This window comes from Apium graveolens, chromosome 8 (genome assembly GCF_009905375.1).
Source record: "Apium graveolens cultivar Ventura chromosome 8, ASM990537v1, whole genome shotgun sequence".
Classification (NCBI taxonomy): Eukaryota; Viridiplantae; Streptophyta; class Magnoliopsida; order Apiales; family Apiaceae; genus Apium; species Apium graveolens.
Window position 1 is genome coordinate 73390252 of NC_133654.1, and position 13017 is coordinate 73403268.

At 33.5% G+C, this 13017-nt stretch overlaps 1 protein-coding gene across 1 annotated transcript; it reads left to right on the forward strand.

Annotated features, from left to right (window-relative positions):
* The first annotated feature begins 9944 nt into the window (after positions 1 to 9944).
* Positions 9945 to 12052, forward strand: LOC141678485 (polygalacturonase-like). Its single transcript, XM_074484819.1, has 4 exons — positions 9945 to 10421; positions 10905 to 11194; positions 11281 to 11509; positions 11625 to 12052. The coding sequence occupies exons 1-4, from the start codon at positions 9990 to 9992 to the stop codon at positions 11844 to 11846; spliced, it is 1173 nt and encodes a 390-aa protein (XP_074340920.1). The 5' UTR covers positions 9945 to 9989; the 3' UTR covers positions 11847 to 12052.
* The last annotated feature ends 965 nt before the right edge of the window (positions 12053 to 13017 follow it).

A 13017-nucleotide genomic window follows, 5' to 3' on the forward strand; every position in this document is an offset into this window, starting at 1 on the left:
TAATAATATCCCATAAGATCAATAACAGAACCCCTACATAGCGTGGCATGAAAAGTTTTCTCGTTCAGCAAAAACACTATTCATAAGGGTTTCAAAAATTTCCAAAATTGGGGTTATTACACATCCACTGTTACAATGAATTAAAAGAATCACAAGATAAACGTATGCTTCCTCTTCTTCGTTGTTGCGTGCTAAAACGGTCTTCTCAATCTTCTTGCCCTTGCTCCTGGCGCGCAGCCGCCTGCTACCCTTCTGGAAAATACTTTATTTTGCTTTTGTTTGTGCTGATTTCTTCGCTCATTACCCCTAGACTGATTCCAAGCACTTCCTTAAGCTTTATTTGATGAAAACCACCTATCTAAGCAAGTTATACCCTGAATTGCAAAAACATTAGAAAACGCATCAAATACACAAAATACCTGAGTTCAAAACACCAATTCAAGCCGTTATGAGACGCTCTAAGTGGTATAAAATGCCACTTATCACTCTTTTCGTGCACCTTTTCACTGATGAATTGCTTGATAAAAGCCTGACTCAAATCTCTGAAGGATCCAATTGAGTTTGGTGACAAACGACTGTACCACCTTTGAGCCATACCCGACAGAGTTTGAGGAAAAGCCCGAAATTTAATCGCATCATTGACGGGCTGCAGCAACAACGCATTGGAGAAAGTCCTATCATGATTAGTGGGATTTCCAGTACCATCATATGCTTTGATGGTGGGCATCTTAAACTTCCTTGCGATGTGGGCATTCATTATCTCTTCAGTGAATGGTGGAGTTGGATCATTAGGATCTCCTAAGGGGATAAGATCACTTGGATCAGCCTTTGGGACAACAACCCTTCTTGGTATTGGACCATCCAGGTCTATGATTCTATGAGGATCTCTCCGTCTCGGAGCAAGTGGGGGTCTTTGGGTCAGGTGTGTCTCCAAGTCGCGTTTCAGCCTTTAAATCTCAGCTTCGTGAGCTCTGATCCTCTCCTAGACTTCTTGAGGACTCATCCCTTTAGTGCTTCTAGAGCGCTGGTTTACATCAGACATCGGTTTTTTACCAACACCCCTCCTTCTTGGAGCAACATCGTCATCCGATGATTCAGAGTCTCTTTCAGTATAAGGTCCAGAGAATTCTTGATCCTCCAGAATAGGAGCCAATCCACGTATGTATTGGGGTGTCTGCCTTTGTGCTTCACTCTGATTGGAATGTCCAATTCCTCCAACCTCGGAGTATAGGGGCATCCCGTAAAGGGGGTTAGTGGTCACAATGGTTGAATACTCATACCCAACGGGTTGAGGGTTCACAGGTGCATGTAGCTGCTGGAATTGGGGATTCGTCCCTTGAGAAGCCGGGGGATTTGTCCCTTGTGGCTGAGGCTCAGTTGTTCCTACCAGGGTTCCTCCTTGGGTGTAGGTGTAGATTGAATGCGGGGGTATCTACACCACTGATGAAATTGCTTAGGTCGTCCCAGCCGGTGTTCATTCAGAGGCGTTATTTATGCTCTGTATGTTCACCATGGTTGTTGTTATGCTTTCCCACAGACGGCGCCAAATGTTATGGATAAAAAATTAGGGTGTATTTAATGCTAGGGTTCGTGAGGTTCGAGGCTCGATTTGACTGCTCATGTATTTCGTGACTCAATCTGCCTTAACAAGATGCCTATGTACCTTGTTGTTTGCCAAGGATCAAGTCAAAAAATGTAGTTCTGATTTTTGGGGTGTGACCCCTTATATAGGCATGGGATGCCTTTGAATTGGATTAGGGTTATGAGACTTGGTGGACATGTCTCAGATTTAGAGTAGACTTTGGAGTCCTATAATGCAGAAAATTGATTCCTTGTTCCATGGGGTTTCTTGGAGGTCAATCTCCAAGGAGTTACATCCCTTTTTGGATTCCACTTATTAGCTGATTTTACCCATATTAATTAATTACAAAATTAATTAATATTCAGGGTTTTTGGCCACTTAAAATGGGTTTTATTATTAGCCCAATCCGAGCATAACTAATGCGATACTAACTATGCAACCAGCGTTTATTATACTCCCTATCAATTATCGAGATATAATGGATAACTATTATTACAGTAACACCCCCAAATCCGGGGTCGGGGATCCGGGTTGTCACGAGTTCCATTTCCTTTCAAACACTTCAATCTAAATAAACAACCAACTACTGCGTACTATGACCCCACCATATATACACACACCACAAGTTATAGTCTCAGAGATGAATACCAAAATAATACAAGTCATTTTATTCCACAATTTTAAGTCATTACACCAGTTTCTGAATAAATTTACATTTTTTTTGCCATTATTATAATTCATAATATACATAAGTCTGGTACATCAACAGTTGAAAACCTAGCCTATTGGTATTTCCTACCTCAGCTACAGCGACATCAACACCTACAGGAAACTGCGGAACGTTTCCTATCCGCTTGCGAATTGGGAGCTTGGTCTTGTTCATCTTGTTTATCTATTGTTGTGTGATGCAAGAAGAAAGCAAGGGTAAGCAACAAGCCCACCGAAATAATATGTATAATATACACAGAGTTCCCGTTTATAATTGTATAAAAATATCGTTGCAAGGTGATCTCATATATCTAACCTTGTCTCAACGTTTTTTTTTTGAAAATCTTTGTCATGCATAAGATAATCATTAACTAGATATAAGTTGAAAAGATGAAGTTACAAGATACTCCAATATACTTATATCTTTTCCGAATATTACTCGAATTACCATCGTTCAAGCTATAATCAGTCTCAAAAGTTTATCACATAGATGAGACTACAAGATAAGACTTGAATAGATTCAATCTTTGAAATATTATTCAAAAGAAATGAAGTTACGAGATACTTTATTAAGTCTCGATATATATATACCTATATATATCTCTCATACATTCCCTGAAAACCTCTGTCATGAAAAGTATAAATACAGTTGTAATATCCAATGAATTTAGAACGAAGAGAATTTTGGCATAAACCCGATATCTTGCTGATCAGGCAAAGATACCCATTAAGTAACCTTTTCTACTAGTAGATGGATGAATTCCCCACTGGTCATCACCCTGGACGCATTAGGACCTTATGCTGGACTGCCACTCAGCCACTTACGCTTTGATGGACTCCCATTGAGCCACTTACGCTTTTATGGACTCCCACTGAGCCCATGGCGCCTATGCCGACGTATTTTGATTGGGCTTACTTCCCGAACGTTGGGCAAGTAATCAAACTCTTTTATCAAATTAGCAACTTCGTTGCGCCAAAAATACACCACAAAGCCGGATCCCTTAGGTTTTGAGCGAGTATTTAAATCCCCTTCGAAAGGAAGGTCTTAAATTTGAAAATGAGTTTTGGGATCCGCTCCAACTTTAAAATCATTTTGAAGACTCGAAAACATTTTTGAAAATGTTTGAAGTAAGGATGATTTAATAGAATAAATCAGTTACAAAATAATCGAAGAATATCTGAGTATTATTCTTTAAATAATATTCCAATAAAGAATAGCTTTTATCAAAATAAATCCAGTAAAAGTTTTTGGAAATAACACTTGAAACGAATAATAATTATCGAAAGATATACTTATACAAAAGTAAAATCTTTATTTAAATAATCGAAATTAATGTTTGATTATTATTCAAAACTATCGAATATACCTTATTCGATTAATAGTTATATAAAACTATATAGATACATATATTATACTCGGGAACATCGACTCCCGGTTTAGAAAAATGTTCACCTTTGGGTCCCCTTTACTAAGGGTATACGCAACTACTGCTTATCTCTAGCATAGGTATTATGCAGTTTATAAGCATTTGAATTGATAATAAAATATCAAGATTTCATAACATGTATATATATACCATATCAACATGCTCCAATATATCGCAAGATTTGCTAATAACAACTATGGACTTATCTCAAGATAATGCATCAATATATTTACATCACAACAACAGTATAACGGGTAGAAAACTTGCCTGAGTGTTCCGGGGTAGACTTAATCTTAGAGTAGGTTCGGTAACCTATGAACAACAACATAAGCTGGAATTAGACCATGGTCGCTTAAGAAACTAGTCAAAACTCACTCATACCCTAACGGTCGTTTACGGTCGCTTATACGCTTAATGATTTGCGTTAATCGCTTGCGTACCCTCGGCTCCACTAATTTTAATAAATTAACCGTTACGAATTTTAAGGCGACTCTTTCGCGAGAACTTTACTAACTGCCTTATTCACTTGACATAATTCTCTCGTGTTTCGCTTAATCATTTAGGGGTCTCTATTATGGTCTCAAAGTTACTCGGGGTTTCGGGGTTCGCTCGCGAAACGCCGATACTTAAAATGGTCGTTTCTCATCGCTCGTAACTCGGATTTAGGCAAACGACATATCAAAACGAAGCTCGTAACATGAGCTATCTAAACATGGCAAAGGTCAGAATCTTACAGTGAGTTCACGGGTCTTAAAGTTAAGAACAAAACAGTCTAAGGTAAATCGGGCATTACGATGGCTATGTTTACGTGATTTCCAAAAATTTTGCCAAATCAATTCAACACCAAACCACCATCAATCAATCCCAATACAACCATACGACAATGTCACTCATCAATCAACATTAAACCATTAAACTAAGACCAAATCATACCAAGAATCATCAAGAACAACTAGTGTTACTCTTAACTCCCAAAATCAACAAAAACACTTAACAACTAAGATCTCAACATGATAAAACAACTACTACACTTGATCTATCATTCCATCATCATAACCATTTATACCAAACAACTCAATACTAAGATCATGAAGAGTTATACCTTCCATGAAGCTTTTAACCAATGAAAGATCCTTGGAAAGTCTATGGGAGGAGACTAGATCCACCTTTAAACAACCTTGATCTTTTAATCAAAATCAAAAAACACAAAGTTAGATTTTGAAGTTACTATTCACCCTAAACTTTTAGGAATTGTTTAACTAGGTAAACCTTGGATTCTTGGATCCAAACTTATAGCATAACTAAATTATGAATTATGGAAGCTAAAGAAACAAACCTTATAATTTTTGAAGGTGTGTAGCTTGAGTTTTGAAAAATCCCTCTTTGTTTTAAGAAGAAAGGCCGAAGCAAATGAAGGAGAAGAAGAAGAAGAAGAAGAAGAAGAAGAAGAAGAAACTTATTTGATGCTTGCTTGGTTGAATTGTGAGTTGAAATGAAATGCTTGGTTGAAAATTAACCTTTCAAAATATCTTTGCTTTTGCTTTAATAAAGTGATGATCTCACCTTGATTACATCATCACAAGGACACTTGTTCAATCCTTATGGTTGGATGATGTCATCCTCCCCTAATCCCTTTGATTAGTGCTTAATTAATTTGCTAATGACCACTTATTTGTTATACGGTTCGCTTAACTTTCGTTCTCGTTAATAGTTTAAGGGATCATATCCGGGATCTCATTACTTGGGTTCCCCTAAACCTTTCTCAGTATTGTATATTCCTTTTATGATCCTCTCTTATAATCCTTAAATTTAAATCATTTTAATCATGTTACCTTATACTCAATTCTTTCGGTATCTGGTAGATTTTCGGAAAACATCAAAGTGTTCGAATTAGGATTCTGACGATCTTTACATACACTCATTTATTTTATGACATACTAATACGATCTTAGAATTTCCATAACAGTACTTCTATATAGTGTGGTGTGATAATTTTCCTTAATCAGCATCATCAGCAAAAAGTTACTATTTATCAGGGTTTTAAATATTTCCAAAATTGGGGTTATTATAATTACCGGCAAAAATAAAGCAATAAAATAACTATGGATGATCAACAAATAATTAACAGTGTTGTTTGAAATGATAATATCCAGCTCAAGTAGCCCATTCTCGTGAAAAAGACGTAGTTAAAACAACAATGATATTGCAAAATTTCTTATCCAGTATATATATTGTACACCACAGCTTCATAACTAAGACAAATCAATTTGAAAATTAAAAAAATTACATTAGAGTATTATTTAAAAATACATATTAAAATAAACATATAATTGTGATGTAATATGAAATTGTTAATTTATATATTATATGAGACTTATATGTTCTAGTAAAAAAATATTATTTGATAAATTAAGCGAATTATTAATTTATATTAAACGGTCTGAGTTGAGATTATAAAAAATTATTAATTAATCGAGATTATTAATTTATAAATATTAATATATGTAGATTTTAAGTGTAAACAGGAACATGTAATCAAATCTGACCTGTTAACCAGCTTACCAGCGTCAACTATAACTATTCATCTTTTTACTAAACACATGCATTTGTTTGACGTGCAGCCGTTGAAAATGTACAAAAAACTTGTTTGGATACTATATGCTCAATGTGAGCAGCATGTTTTCATAATCCTAGCTAAACTCCGATTCAATATTCAGTATACTTTGGTTATGCTTCATTTTTTCATTCCTTCGGACGTAACACTTCTGTTCCATAGTATCTTATAGTATTCCATTGCTTTAGGCTTTAGCTCTTAGGAAAGCAATTCATTTGATTTCTATTGTTTTTTTTTCTCAACTGAAAAATGAAGAGGTGGTAAGATATTTATTTATAATTATAGAGAGAAGTAGTACAAATGAAGTTTTTATCCATACTACTATTTTGGCCATATTGACTTGCCATAGAAATTAGGCTATGCTCGGTTTCAGAGATATAAATATGAGCATGCATTTCAGGGTACAGGGTATTAATTCGGATTACACATCTTTAATTTGTATCATAATGGTTATTTAGTTATGTTACCATGTATGAATGTTACAAAATGAAGAGATAATTATCAAGATTAAGTAGTATTCAACACGTAAAGTTAAACATAAATATGCATGTGATGGCCATCAGAAGACGATCGAACAAGATGGCGAGTTGTATTTATTTTTCAAAATATTTTTTAGGGTATTTGGATTTGATACGTAAATCTTAAGCATATAGTCATGAATACACGTTTCTTGTTTAAGGGCTTCCTTGTTTCCAGCATTTCTTGTTTTTTCCTCATAGCCTTCCAGCAATGTTCCAAGAAAAAACACACCATCATACTATAATAAAATAAAAATTTTACAAAACGTAAAAATTCCGACACCCAAACTTGATTGAAGATTGGATCAGGAGCTATGAAAGTAAAAGTTTTGTTCTAGGTAGGCAAGAAAATTAAGTTGAGCATTTAGGTTAGTATTGGGTACGTAGATATGATTAAATAGTAAATTTCAGGGAGATAAGCATGATATGTGATACATTTTACCAGTTTTGTGAATTGGAATGCTTGTAATTTGGGCAAACTGCAAAATATTCAATGCGATTATGGATGTATTTAACAGTAAATAACTAACTTAACCAGATGTAGCCATTTTTACTTGGAAAATAAGAAGTCTTACGTATCTGTCCATCATTTGTTTGAGATGAAAAGTCAAATGCTTCAAATTGGTAGAACCGAACTATATATGAATAAATGAAGGTGATTTAGAGTTGATGGAAGGAATGGACAGAATGGGAAGAACTAATTATGAAACCAGACTTTCTGGTCAAAAAAATGTAAATTTCTTGTTTCTATTTACTCTCTCCATCTCATACTGTATCTTTGTTTGCCGTTTGAGAAAAAATGCTGGAGGAAAAAGTACTTTCATGAAAATTATATGATTGTTTTGTATTTTTTTTAATTTATACATATTTTGAGCTATAATATATAAAAATAATATTTTTGAGAAGGTTTGATGGTGAAACTAATAGATACTTCCTGCAAAAGCAAAATAGCTTTTTCCAAAATCAGGGGACATATTTTTGCTAACGGCAGCATTTAAACCAAAAGCGCTTCTCTACGCAGCAGCTTTTAAAATTTACCAAACTGACCGTTTTTTAGCAAAAAACTGTTCTAACTGTTTGTAACAACAATACCAAAGGGGGTCTTATTTTGACTAAATTATGGTCAAATTGGTCAAGTTTTGAATAATTATTACAACAATTTTATGTATTATTTTAAAAAAAAATAAAAAATACAGAATTAGATATATTTTCTAATGATATTATGTTTAAAATTTATTTAAATATATATTATGCGTTATTTGCGGTCAAAATTTAAATAATTTGACCGTAAACTACTAAAAACTGGACATATAATATGAGATGGAGAAAGTAAATATTAAAAATTTATATTTTAATTATTTAATCTCTAACTTATAGTATATAACTATAAATAAAATTAAATATTACTCGTGTAATGAAAATTTACTAAATTTATAGGATACTTGACCTTTTGAATAATGACCCTCTATAAATAAATATATACATGTTTATACCATAAATTTATTGATCATTATTTTTGATATATGGGAGGGCATGCTCAACATAAATCGGTCATCAAACTTTCATGGATAATGTGAGTTGACGGGAATGAAAAACTTAAGTACCATGTATGTTCGGTTTTGAATGGGTATTTTGTTGATTAAAATGAGAAACTCATTTTTACTATTCGAAACTTTATTCAGCATCCGGGTTTAAATATTTATCTTCTAACTAGTTTATAACCCGTGATTTGCATTCGGATATTTCAAAAATTATTTAATAAAATAAATAAATAAATTTATAATTAAAATTGAATAATATAATTCTGAAATATTAAGTTATCTATACAATAAGTGTATTGCATCTACATATTATGATAAATTTATTTAAGAATTACTTTCGTTACATAAGTTATTTTATATTATATATTTTATGAGATTATTTCTATAAATAGATATATCAAAATTTAAAATTTACTTCAAATTTGTATTAAAAACTTACCATAAGTAACACAATTCATATTTATAATTGTATTGCAAAGTTTCTATAATTAAAATGGGTCATAATAAATATATGGATCTTTTATAAACCTAATATGGATACTAAACCTAAAAATGAATAGTCCATTGGGTCAAATTAAAGTTAAAAATTATATCTGAGCCAAAATATGAATACCAAACCTTAGGAAAGGGTTATCCAGCAATTTATAATATATAGATTTATAGCTCGTGCTTTGCATACGGGGAGCTCAAAAATTATTTAATAAAATAAATAAATAAATTTATAATTTAAATTAAATAATATGATTATGAAAGATTAAATTATCTATATAATAAGTGTATTACATCTACATATTATGATAAATTTATTTAAGAACTACTTTCGTTACATATGTTAATTTTATGTTATACTCCCTCAATCCCTTCCAATTGTTTACATTTTTTAGAGAATGTCCTACACGCATTTTAAGGTGCATAAAAAGTATAGTTATGTAACTTATTTTTACAATTTTTTTTCTGAATAAAAGTCGAATGTTTTAATTTTTATTCAGAAAAACATAATTGTAAAAAAAATTACAGAACTATATTTTATATGCACCTTAAAATGCGTGTCGGACCCTCTCTAAAAAATGTAAACAATTGAAAGGTACGGAGGGAGTATATTTTATGAGATTATTTCTATAAATAGATCTGTTAAAATTTAAACTTTACTTCAAATTTATATTAAAAACTTACCATAAGTAACACAATTCATATTTATAATTGTATTGCAAAGTTTCTATAATTAAAATGGGTCATACTAAATATATGGATCTTTTATAAATCTAATATGAATACCAAACCTAAAAATGGATAGTCTACTGGGTCAAATTAAAGTTAAAAATCATATCCGAACCAAAATATGGATACCAAATCTAGGAAAGGGTTATCCAGCAATTTATAATATACAGACTAGACGGCCGAAAAGCTTAAACAGTTACCCGGAAGAGACTTTTGGTTTGCCTGTCATCAAAACTTGCAAGTCAGGTATCAACTTTTGCAAAAATTTAGTTATCAAGAAGCCTATAAATACTACAAGAACCGTTTCAATTTCTACACAATCAACCAACTCTTCATATTCTTACATAAAATTAAACATTTAAACCTTGTAAATTAAACATCATGTCCTCCAGTTATCTCCTGCTTCTATTCTTCCTCTTAAACTCATCAACATCATCAGCAACAATCACATACAATATTCTTCATTACGGAGCCAAATCTGGAGGCAAATCCGATTCATCCAAAGCATTCCTGAGTGCATGGGGAGCTGCATGTGCGACAACTAGTCCTGCCACCATCTATGTCCCACAGGGGAGGTTCTTGCTTAAGAATGTCTATTTTTATGGTGAACATTGCAGAAACCGTGCAATCACTATACGTATAGACGGGGTGCTAGCAGCTCCGTCGGATTACAATGTGCTGGGGAACTCCGGGAGCTGGATCAAGTTTGAGAGAGTTACTGGTGTTTCCATTTACGGGGGGACTTTAGATGGACAAGGAACTTCACTTTGGGCTTGCAAACATTCTGGCAAGAAATGTCCCCAAGGAGCAAAGGTATGTACTTCAATCTTATATCAAAATCACCGTTATTCAGTTTTATGACAAATACATCGACTTGACAAAATTGAAGATCAGTCAGACTAATCTGTAGTTTCATATCTGTTAATAAAAGTTTGCAACAAACAAGGGGCGTATTTTTATCTTTAACAATGTATACGTGCATGACAAAGTTTAACTTATCGTTTTCATTTGATTGGTTATCTAGTTTCTTTACAAGGCCACACATTCGGCTCAAATCAGGGACATTTATTTATAAAATTAAAGTCATATTACTGAAACTGTTTCGTACGTTACAAGTTACACCTTTCAACATTCTTTAGATACAAGCAAACAAACTACAGGGTTCATGCAGATATTTGGCATAAATTATTAGGTCCATTTTTACACATACTGTATTGCTGCAAAACTTGTAATTATAGGGTTGATGTAGATATTTGGCTGCACTTTTAACGTTTAAACTTTGTTTCCTTTTAACAGTCACTGGCCTTCTACAATTCCAACAAGATCATTATCAGTGGGCTAGCATCGATAAACAGTCAGATGTTTCACATAGTTATGGATGGTTGTCACAATGTGAAGCTGCAAGGTGTAAGAGTTTCTGCATCAGGCAACAGCCCCAATACAGACGGCATTCATTTGCAATCATCATCCGGAGTTACGGTCTTAAACTCCCATATTAGCACAGGAGATGATTGTATCTCAATCGGCCCTGGAAACTCTAATGTGTGGATCGAAAAAATAGCTTGCGGCCCTGGTCACGGAATAAGGTATCACATTAGTAACTATAAAAATCAAGCATTTGACAACAATATCTTTAAGATTCTTCTTGAATGTTTTTTTCTGTTCCATTCAGCATTGGAAGTTTAGGCTGGGCACAACAAGAGCCTGGGGTTCAGAATGTGACGGTGAAGTCGGTTACATTTACCGGGACTGAAAATGGTGTGAGGATAAAAACATGGGCTAGGCCTAGCCATGGCTTTGTCAAGGGAGTTCTGTTCCAGCACCTACAAATGGTCAATGTCCAAAATCCTATTATCATTGACCAGAACTATTGCCCTGGAGAAAAAAACTGTCCTCATCAGGTATAATTTTCTGAATCTTTTCAAGGTGTTTACTTGAAACATTTTACTTATATCTGTCCGATTTCTAATATTTTTAAATTCATTCCTGGTTTTATTTCTTGGTGTCAAATAAAAGGCCTCGGACATCAAGATAAGTGGTGTGACATACGAAGATATTCATGGAACATCAGCAACAGAAGTAGGAGTTAAACTCGATTGCAGTAAGGCGTATCCATGCGACCGGATAAGGTTGGAGGATGTTAAACTCACTTATAAAAACAAGCCTGTTGAAGCAATATGTACTAATGTTGGAGGAAAATTACTTGCTTCCGCGGATGACAACAGCTGTTTGTTATAACAAGGCACTTGTACAACATATTCATACATATTTTTTTTATAGATTCTGTGGCACTTCAGCCTGGTCTTCAAGCTTTTATATGTAGTGTGCTGAAGCTGACCTACTTTATAGATCTTTTTATGTAGAAAACTTCATGGATTTGGACTGAAAGATACAGTATATGTAATAAAAGAAAGGAATAATATATTTTATGTCTGTTATAATCTCATGTCAATGTACATCATGTGTTATTCCAGTTATGTTTTGAACTCTAAAACCTTACAAATGAAGTTATGAACTAGCATTAGACACTGGCTTGATCAAACACTAATACCTCTGGTTTTTTATTACAACAAACGAATTAGTAATACAGTTTAAGAAGCTAGACAAAATGGAGTAGGCGGGAGGGACCATGTTTTTTAGCTCCATTGCTTGCATTTACGCAGCCTGATGTGCCAACAATATTATTATATTATTAGATTATAATTTCAGGAGATTGTCTCTTTACTTTAATTTGTCAACCTTTTCAAATGAGGTTGTTGTCTTATATTTATACCATGTCTCACATGGGTTATTCATTACAAAGTAGGCTTCTTGGACCGATTATAAGATATTATAATCTAATCTATTTTGGGCTCCTCTCTTCTAGCCCAAAATCCAACATTTGTCCCCCTCCCTGTTTTTTAAGCAATATCTTTAGATTTGCTTCTAATTGTCTTTTGAATTCCTGTAAAATTAATTAGTAGGTGACAATAAACGGAAGAATAAATTAAAAAATAAGGGTAAAAATAAAGGGATTAAACACTAAATTTAATTTTGGTAACGAACTTTATCTTTATTATATGTGTATTTTTGTCCTTGGCAGTATATATATATATATATATTTATTTATTTATTTTTGTGTGTACTACTCTTTTTATTTTATTTTTGTTAACATTGATTGGAGGTGTCTATTCGGCTATACGTGCTTCTCAACAAAAGCAGCTGCGGCTCCCGGAACTCTATTGCGTGCCAGTTCCTTTCTTCTGTAAGTTTCTTTCCTTCCTCTTTTCTTCCTCGTTAAATTTATTTGTATCCTGCGTTTGTCTTATAGTGGTAGACTGTTACTGTACTGTTCTTGAATCTATGGATAAGTCAAGTTCGTCGTCATTGCCTGCTGAGTCTTCCCGCAATCCCGGTAAGAGGCCCTTAG

Coding starts and splice junctions, on each gene's coding strand:
- LOC141678485 (XM_074484819.1), top strand. CDS start 9,990: ATGTCCTCCAGTTATCTCCTGCTTCTATTCTTCCTCTTAAACTCATCA. Junction 10,422..10,904: donor AATGTCCCCAAGGAGCAAAG/GTATGTACTTCA, acceptor TCCTTTTAACAG/TCACTGGCCTTCTACAATTC. Junction 11,195..11,280: donor GGCCCTGGTCACGGAATAAG/GTATCACATTAG, acceptor TGTTCCATTCAG/CATTGGAAGTTTAGGCTGGG.